The 8,938-nt window shown below is 59.8% G+C and overlaps 1 protein-coding gene across 1 annotated transcript in view; it reads left to right on the top strand.

Moving 5' to 3' along the window:
* The window catches only part of DCTN1 (dynactin subunit 1), an 89,172-nt gene that overhangs the window by 70,692 nt on the left and 9,542 nt on the right, over nucleotides 1-8,938 (top strand). Inside the window, 12 exon segments of the mRNA XM_019474189.1 lie at nucleotides 250-366; nucleotides 992-1,144; nucleotides 1,729-1,889; nucleotides 2,926-3,094; nucleotides 3,655-3,723; nucleotides 4,253-4,315; nucleotides 4,414-4,563; nucleotides 4,861-5,022; nucleotides 5,457-5,588; nucleotides 5,858-5,986; nucleotides 6,389-6,531; nucleotides 7,134-7,300. Of these exon segments, the coding sequence (XP_019329734.1) occupies nucleotides 250-366; nucleotides 992-1,144; nucleotides 1,729-1,889; nucleotides 2,926-3,094; nucleotides 3,655-3,723; nucleotides 4,253-4,315; nucleotides 4,414-4,563; nucleotides 4,861-5,022; nucleotides 5,457-5,588; nucleotides 5,858-5,986; nucleotides 6,389-6,531; nucleotides 7,134-7,300 (1,615 nt within the window).

The following is an 8,938-nucleotide window of genomic DNA, read 5'->3' as shown; positions in this document are numbered from 1 at the left end:
CGTCCAATCTAAACCTCCCCTGGCGCAACTTGAGGCCCTTTCCTCTCGTCCTACCGCTTGTTACTTGGGAGAAGAGACCGACCCCCACCTCGCTACAACCTCCTTTCAGGTAGTTGTAGAGAGCGATGAGGTCTCCCCTCAGCCTCCTTTTCTCCAGGCTAAACAACCCCAGTTCCCTCAGCCGCTCCCCATAAGACTTGTTCTCCAGACTCCAGAGTATGTCTCATCGCAGCTTCTTTCCCTGCTCAGGACGTGAACCGAGAACTCATGAGTCAGCAAGAAGCATCTGCCGAGAAACAGCAGCAGCCTCCTCCCGAGATGTTTGACTTCAAGATTAAATTTGCAGAGACGAAAGCCCATGCTAAGGTAGGGCCAGCAAGAGAGCTGCGCACCAGGCGTGTGAACTGAACGGGGTGCGTTCGTTCCCGTGTGCGGGGCTCCTGAAGCAGTGGCACCGAGGCACGGCACCGGCACGGGGGTGCCGGGCTCGGGGCGGGTGTTCCCCGCGCCGTGGGGCTGACCCTGGGGCGCAGCTCTCGGGAGCTGGCCTGCGGTGCTCGTGCCAGCCGTGGAAACAGGCTGAGGCGACTGTCAGGGTGTTTCTCTCTCCTAAGAGAAACATCAAAGTTCAAATACTGCTGTGCAAAAAGGGATGTTTTCTTGTGAAAGAGCCTGCTCAGAGCTGACAGCGTAAGCCTTGTTTTTATCACGCTGTGAACACTGGCTGGAAAGAAGGAATGCTTTTGAGCACAGATACATGGTGTACTCTGTACCGGGGGTTAGACCAGAGCTCCAGACCAGTCCCTGGGCACCTCCGCAGAGCACTGGTTGGTCATAACGAGAAATGTTTCCTGTGACAGCCAGGGAGCGAGGTGTTAGCTGTGTCCCAGGAGGAAAGAGGTTCCGACTTTTTAAAATACTGAACGGGCTGGGATGCGCTGGGCTGGGGAGGGGACCGAGCGGGCTGCCCTTGACCGTGTGTCTCCTGCAGGCCATCGAGATGGAGCTGCGCCAGATGGAGGTGCAGCAGGCCAACCGACACGTCTCCCTCCTCACCTCCTTCATGCCCGACAGCTTCCTGCGCCACGGAGGGGACCATGACTGCATCCTGGTGCTGCTGCTCATCCCTCGGCTCATCTGCAAGGTGGGACGGGTGCCTCGGCCCCCGCCTGCCTGGGGGGAGTTAGGCCTCGTCAAGAGCTTGTGTTAATTCTTCCTTTGAAGCTTTGAGCTGGGGCTGTCTCCTGAGCTGGGCTGTCGGGGCTTCGTACGCGCTGTGCCACTTGGGCCAACCAGGAGTTCAGTGGCTGTGCCGCGGCTCTGTGGGAAATACAGCTTTTCTTTCTGCCCCAGCTGAATTTGGGATTTTGAATGTTTACTTGTTTGAGAACTTTCAAAATTGCCTGGGAGGAGGAGGAGGAAGCGGGAGTCCCTGCCCGCAGGTGGTGGTAGGTCAGCGGTGGGAGCACTCAGCTGTGGTACGGGTGGGTCAAGCCTGCCAGTTCAGGCAGGGCAGGCGTGTGAGCCTCGGTGTCTTGCAGCACTGACCGGGGGGTTGGCGCTCTGCTGTCCCTCTTATTCCCCTTCTGTTCCTTCAGAAATCTTTCCCAGGAAAGCTTGCTTTTTGGAGGTGGGGGTGAGGGGGGGTGTTTGGCTGGTCTGTGGCTAAGCAGAACAGATCAGAGCAAGCGTAGGAGGACTCTGAAGGTTTGCCCTCTTCCCCAACAGGCTGAACTGATCAGCAAACAGGCTCAGGAGAAGTTTGATCTGAATGAAAACTGTGCAGAGCGCACCGGCCTCAGGGGTGCTGCGGGAGAGCAGCTGAGCTTTGCTGCCGGGCTGGTCTATTCCCTGAGCCTCCTGCAGGCTACGCTGCACAAATACGAACAGTGAGTACCCAGCCCTTCTCCTCACCCTTGATTCCCGCCCGCTTCACCCTCTGGAAGCACGGAGGACCTCTGCAGCCTCGCAGCAGGGCCTGGTCCCTCTGGAGTTAAAGCTATTTTGGCAGCTAGGCTGGAAGAAAGCTGAGGGACCCCATTTATTGCCTTGTGACGGGGGTATTCACTTCTCTTGTAACTCCTTCCTTGTTTCCCTCCCAAGAATTGACACGTGAAGGGATCCAATTCTCTAGCACGTGTTGCTCATTCTTCAGCTGTGACCGTGTCTTGAGGACAGAAGTAGCCTTGCTGCACTGATTTTTCCGTCTATCCTGCCAGGAGATGCGTCACAGTCTCTTGCTGAGCTTGATTGCATCTGGGGTTGACTCTGGGCTTCAGTCCCCAAGAGCAGGCTCTCCCCTGCAGCCCAGTGCCCTCTTCCACGAGTGCCCAGCGCTTAGACCTGTGCGGAAGGTTTCACGGAGCGTCAGCCTGAACGCTTGATCAGTGTGAGCCCGTCACTGGGCGGTGCCCTGACAGCACCGCGGAGCCAGGGCTTTCCTCGGAGACTGGGAAATGCCGTCGGGCACCAAGACGGCTGTGGCAGGGTACTCGCCTTGAGGCTTGCTCAGCTTTGCTCCCAGGAAAGTGGCTCGGTTTGAAGCAGGGCGCTGAAAGATCCCTTTGCTCCTGCACCAGCATGGCTGATGAACTCGTTAGATCACCTGGCGTACTGCGGGTGCTGGGCGGCAAGTCTTCTCCTGCCGCCGGCACTGAGTTCTGGCCTAGAGAACTGAGTGTTTTTCTCTTCTGAGGTTCCCTTTCCTGTAGCTCCCAGGCAGCCTATTTCATGCCGTGGTTTTCTACAGATGGTTTGACCTTCGTTAACCGCTCTCTAGCTACGGTGCTCCTGGGGGTCCAGCTGGTGGTCCCGGGGGGTTCCAGTGGTCTGAGATTGGCACCCAGAAGCAAAGCCCTGTATTGATGCTGTCTGCAGCATGTGCCTGTCCCAGCCAAGCCAACTGTGTCTGCGTTCCCTTACCAGGGCCCTGAACAAATGCAGCGTGGAGGTGTATAAGAAGGTGGGGATGCTGTACCCCGAGATGAGCGTCCACGAGCGCTCACTGGACTTCCTGATCGAGCTGCTGCACAAGGACCAGCTGGACGAGACGGTCAACGTGGAGCCGCTGACCAAAGCCATCAAGTACTACCAGGTGGGTCTGCGGAGCCGAGAGCGACGCGCTCTTGGCCAAGCTCGGGGCGTTTCTGACCTGCAGGACGGGGAACTGGTGCAACCTTGCCAGTGCGTGCCACAGCTGGAAATCGTGCCCTTGGATACATCGTTCACAGGGCACCCTGATAAGCTGAGAATAAGCTCGTCGGTAGCACTTTCTTCTGGATGTTTTTCACCTCCGGAGCACGCAGGACTGGAGCCTGTGCCTGTGTCCCTTGGGGGCTGTGTTCTCTGCTCTCTGTCCCTGGGAGGACGCAGGCAGAAAGGACGCGGTTCTCCCATCCTACGTTTCTGCACCTCTGTGCTGCAAGCCAGGGCTGCTGACCCTTTGAATTGAGGGCCACCAGCTCTTTTGGAGGGCGGAGCGTTCAGGGGGGATCTGGTGGGGGTCACTGCAAGAGTTTTCACTTCCAGTTAAAAATTAGGCCAAACCCTCAACGTTTGGGGTTTTTTGTTATGTATTTCCTTAGTCGGTTTGTTTGCTTGCGTGTGTGGAGACATTTGAGGGGTGCTGATCTCTGCTGATCTCTCTCCACCTAGCACCTGTACAGCATCCACCTGGCTGACCAGGCTGAAGACTGCACGATGCAGCTGGCTGACCACATCAAGGTGAAGTGGGGGAAAATAACCTGACTCTTTCCTTGTTGCGCGTTTTCTGCCTTTGCTCTTTCTGCTCCCCCCGAGATCATTTTGTGAGTTGAAGTGCCTCTTCTCCCCCTCTCCCCGTTGCAGTCGCTTTCCCCCAGCTCCCGCTGCCCGTGGTGGCGCAGAGGTGATGAGGGCTCCCAGGTCAGGGAAAGGGGAAGATGCGGGGCCATTTGCCCTGCAGATGTCTGGGTAGAAGGAGAAGAGCAGCAAGGAGAGTGCGGAGAACCTAGTGCCTGAGGGGGAGTGTTGTACTGCCCTGAGCTTCTAAGGGAAGTACCAGTGTCCCGTGCCCCACGGAGTAAAACAAAAATTGGCTGAATGCCTCAACCTGTTTTCCTGCTCCTGTAAATCCTGCGGTCGTGGCAGGGTGGCGTACAGAGGGTCCGTCCTGAAATGCCCGAGACCAAAGCCGCAGTTTGCCCTAGTGCAGCCGTCTTGCCTGGTCTCTGCTTTGCCCCGAGCTGACGGTACCCGTGTTTGTGCTCTGCAGTTCACCCAGAGTGCCTTGGACTGCATGGGGGTGGAGGTGTGCCGGCTGCGATCCTTCCTCCAGGTAGGACGTGCTCGGGGTGGCTCTGCGGGGTTGCGCTGGGTTCCCCTCGCCGATGATCCCTTCGTCAGTTTTTCTGAGGTCCTTTCTCTGCACCCTAGGCTGGGCAGGAGGCGTCCGACCTTGCCATCCTCCTCAAGGACCTGGAGACCTCGTGCAGTGACATTCGCCAGTTCTGCAAGAAGATCAGGCGCCGCATGCCTGGGACGGACGCTCCGGGTATCCCTGCGGCACTGGGCTTCGGGCAGCAGGTGAGCTGGTGCGAGCTGAGATGGGATGGAGCGTCTCTGGGCTTTGTGTTTCTAGCTGGGGTGGAGACACGGACTTTGTAACCTACTTTTCTCTAGCCTTCAGTTTCTTTCTGTCTTTCCTGGTGCTTCCCATCTTCCTAGTGATGCTTCAGAAGCAAGTTAAAGTCTCACTAGTTGTCAGACTAGGGTGAGGCAAGTGTTGTGCAGCCAGGAGCTTCCCCGGTGCCTGGGAAGCGAGCCGGAAAGCAGCCCCTTTGTCCGCTTTTCCCAACCATCCTGTTTCTGCCCGACTTTCAGGTGTCGGACACGCTGCTGGACTGCCGCAAGCACCTGACGTGGGTGGTGGCCGTGCTGCAGGAGGTGGCCGCTGCTGGGGCGCAGATGATTGCTCCTCTGGCGGAGAACGAGGGGCTGCTGGCGGTGAAGCTGGAGGATCTGGCCTTCAAAGCGAGCGAGCAGGTGGGAGACCCCCTTCTCGACTGCCCTTCGTTCCCTGCTGCAGCGGGGTAAAGCCGGGACCCGTCTCACTCCAGCGCTACAGACCTGCCCGTGAGCAGCTCTGGATGGGAGAGCCTTGTGGAGGCTGGGAATGAACTCCTGGGAATATCATAGAATCACAGAATAGTTTGGGTTGGAAGGAACCTCCAAAGGTCATCAAGTCCAACCCCCCTGCAATGAGCAGGGAATCGCCAGGGAATGCCAAAATGCGGAGGGCTTTGTGGTCCCCTGCTCTCTGCTGTCCTTCCCCCCAGCTGGCCTTGCTCCGCAGCCGCACCAAAGGGACTGCAGCCTCTGAAGGCCTGTGGCACGTTGTGGGGAGTCGGGAGGGGGCTGTAACGGCGGCTGTGAGCCCAGCCCAGGGGCACCTGCCACTTTCTTCCCGTCCTTTGCAGATCTACGGCACCCAGGGCATCAACCCCTACGAGTGTCTGCGTCAGTCTTGCAGCATCCTCATCGCGACCATGAACAAGATGGCCACGGCTATGCAGGAGGGAGAGTACGATGCGGATAGGCCACAGACCAAGGTGGGCTCCGGCTGTGGCAGGGGCCTCAGGCAGAGCCGGAGCATCTGGGTTGCTCTGTAATCTCCCGCAGTCCTGCTGCTGCCGCCCCTGGAAGGAGACTGTCTTCTGGGTGTGATGTGGGGCAGCGAGCTGGGGAGGTGCAGCAGTTGCCTGCGGGATTCAGGGAGGCCGGGGACGGCCCCCCTCTTGCCGTCTGGCCCCATCTGCAATTACTGGAATTCTTCGTAAAATACCAATTTTGCATCTTGTTCCTCTGGTCTCCATTGCAGCCCACCCCACCTGCTGACCTACGGGCAGCGGCTCTTCGGGCAGAGATCACTGACGCTGAGGGGCTGGGGCTTAAGCTGGAGGACAGGGAGACAGTCATCAAAGAGCTGAAAAAATCTCTCAAGATCAAGGTAAGCTGTCCTTCAGTCGATCTCTGCCTTCCTGGCTGGTCAGTGAAGAGCTGAAGTGCTGCCGTAGTGGTCACGTTCGTGCTCAATTGACACTTGTTGCCTGTGGAGCTGTCTCGAGTCCCAGCCAGGTCTCTTCCTGGAAATACTGTTCCAGTTGTCAGGGAGGTGCTGTCTGCCTGGTGCCTCCCTGCCAGAGACTGGCCTGGCCTTTCCCCCGCACCGTGTTCTGGGATGGCGAGTGTTTGGTGATGGGCGCGTGTGTCTGGGTACCAACCGTAGGTGCAGTGTGGGTAGGAGTTGTGATTTCTGGGCAGGCTCCCACCAGGCGCTGCGAGGAGCTTTTCCTACTGCCCACCGTCCCCAGGGCCCCGGAGCTCTCTGATTTCTTTCCTGCCTCTCCAGGGCGAGGAGCTCAGCGAAGCAAATGTGCGGCTCAGCCTCCTGGAGAAGAAGCTGGACAGCGCGTCCAAGGATGCAGATGACCGCGTGGAAAAGATACAGACAAAGCTGGATGAGACCCAGACGCTGCTCAAAAAGAAAGAGAAGTAAGCGTGAGATGGGGCTGCTGTTGGAGGGTCTCTGATGAGGACTGGACAGCCAGCGGTCCCTCGGGCTGGCTGGGAGGGTTTGTGGGTTAGTGGAGAGGGATGATGTTAGTGGAGGATCCGCAGGGGAACCAGCACGTTTTAATGGTGCACAGCAGGGCGCAGGCTGATGGAGCGGTCCTGGGAAAGGTCCTCTTCAAATGCTCTCGTGGAAAGGGACGTTGTCCTGCCGTGTTCTTACTACCATTGCTGTGCTCCAAGCGTCTCTTGCCACACGTGGTCTGTTGGCAGAGCGAGCCTGTGGACAAGCGGGGAGCTGCAACCTGCAGGGTGGCGGGAGGACTGTCTTGCAGTGTAAAAGCTGGGCAAAAGCTAAGGAGATGTTGGGTTCAATATGGATAAATACTTCCTTCGTGTGCTATGCTGCAGTCTGCAGTGGAGGCTGGTGGGGCTCCAGCTCCTGGATCAGCAGGGTTGTGCTTGAAGCACAGCAGCAGCAGGAGCCATGACAAAGCCAGGAGCTCTCGGGTCCTGGACTGCTTGCCTCGTTCCTCCAGAGGAGCGTCCCCGGCTACACCTGTGACTCTGTGTGCTCTTCCCAGGGAGTTTGAGGAGACCATGGATGCCCTTCAGGCAGATATCGACCAGCTGGAATCGGAGAAGGTGGAGCTGAAGCAGCGCTTGAACAACCAGTCAAAGCGAACCATCGAGGGCCTGCGCGGCGCCTCTGCCTCTGGAGTTGCCTCCATCGTGTCTGGCATCGCCGGAGGTGCGTACCCAGCGTCCCCAGAGCACTCGGACGCTTCTGCAGCTGGTGTAGGGTATTTGCAGGCTGGAAAGGGAGCCTGGCACGTCCTCCCGACACGGAGTCCGGGAGCCGTGCAGGGGAATGCCCTGCAGTGTCTGTGTAATGTCCCGGGAGGCAGTGCGGGAGCTCGGACTGCTGGCAGGAGCGAGCAGCTCTTGGGAATGGTGCTCCAACGGTCCGCTGCTCTGCCTGCCCGGCCCTCCCGCAGCGAGCCAGAGCCCCTGGCGCGGCTGGCAGGGGAGAGGACAGGAGGCATTCGGGCTGTAATGACAGCTGGGAAGTGCGGAGAGCCTGCAGCTCCCCAGCGGTGTCCAGCAGCTCCGTGCTTGGGGCGGGCAGGGCGGTGGTGGTGCCTCCTCCTCTGAGGAGCCAGCCTGGGGCATCCCCGCAGCTGGCTGGGGCTGGGGGGCCCTTGGTGGCGGGGCACCCTGCTCCGGCTGGCGTGGGCAGGCGAGTGCCGGTACTGCCCGGCCCAGCCCGTGGGCCCGTCCTCCCACCGGGATGCTCCCGTGGAGACGCAGCAGTCTGTGCCTGCCCGCTGGCGTGTCCTTGCTGCTGCAGGCAGCGTCCGCCTCTGCTGCCGTGCCTCTTCAGGGCAGGGACGGGGCTGTTGGGGCTCTGCTGCTCTGAGCTGGCTGGCTCGGAGAATGAGAGATCCGATTTCTCCGTGCCTCCTGGGCTCTCCTGAAGCCCAGCAGCAAGGGGTGGGTGATGGTGAGGGACGGGTGCTTGCTGAGGTTGCAGGTCCTCGTGCTGGCTAGCAGGGGTGTTAGCACCTTCCTTGTCACTCTGTTTGGAGGACATGTCCTACAAGAAATGCCTGGTGGCAGGTAGGGTGGCAAAGCAGGGGCGTGGGGTGATGGAAATGCGCTGGCGTCTTTGTCAGGAGCTCTGGCTGTACGACAGTGTGTGGCCTCCTGAACTCTGAGTGCTCAGGTGTCCTTTAGGACTGTGACCAGGGCGGCTGTGGAGCAGCCTGGCCCTCTGGCCCCAGCGTGGCAGTGATCCGGTGGGTCCAGTTGCCTGATCCTTTTGGCCTGATCTGGGCTGGGTGACACCTGGACGCAGCCTGGCTCCTGGATGCAGCAGCTCCTGGCCCTCGTGGAGCTGCAGCCTCTCCCCGAGTCACTGTGGCCACGAGCTCTGGCTCTCGGGGATGCTGACAGCGTGTTCTCGGTCCAGAACAGCGTATGCAGCGCTGTGAGCGCTGTGCCATCACCAGCCCGCTCACGAGCGCTGCGTTTCAGAGGGGGGAGCGCAGGCTGAGGGGACCCCAGCTCTCAGGGGTGTAGTGCACGCCAGGTGCAGCGGGGCAGTCTGCAGGAGCTGCTCCTCCGCCCCTGCATGGGGAGGCTCAGACGGAGCACCTTGGAGCAGGTCGGCAGGGATCACCGTGCCTTCAGACCCACAGCAAGAGGCGGCTGTTGTGGGCCGGCTCTGGAGGAGCCATGCCGTGGGTGTGCATGTCCTGCTTGGGTTGCTCACAGCCGCGCACGCGGTCGGGGCTCGCCGGCTCCTGGCCGGACCCTGTAGCAGCGGCACACGGAATCCCACTGCCCCGGCGGGGCTGCTGGGAGGGGCGCTGTTACCTGAGTGAGG

The sequence above is a fragment of the Aptenodytes forsteri genome, unplaced genomic scaffold (genome assembly GCF_000699145.1).
Source record: "Aptenodytes forsteri isolate BGI_AS27 unplaced genomic scaffold, ASM69914v1 Scaffold729, whole genome shotgun sequence".
Taxonomy (NCBI): Eukaryota; Metazoa; Chordata; class Aves; order Sphenisciformes; family Spheniscidae; genus Aptenodytes; species Aptenodytes forsteri.
The sequence above is the reverse complement of the archived record's forward strand: the minus strand, read 5'-3'. Positions and strand labels throughout refer to the sequence as shown.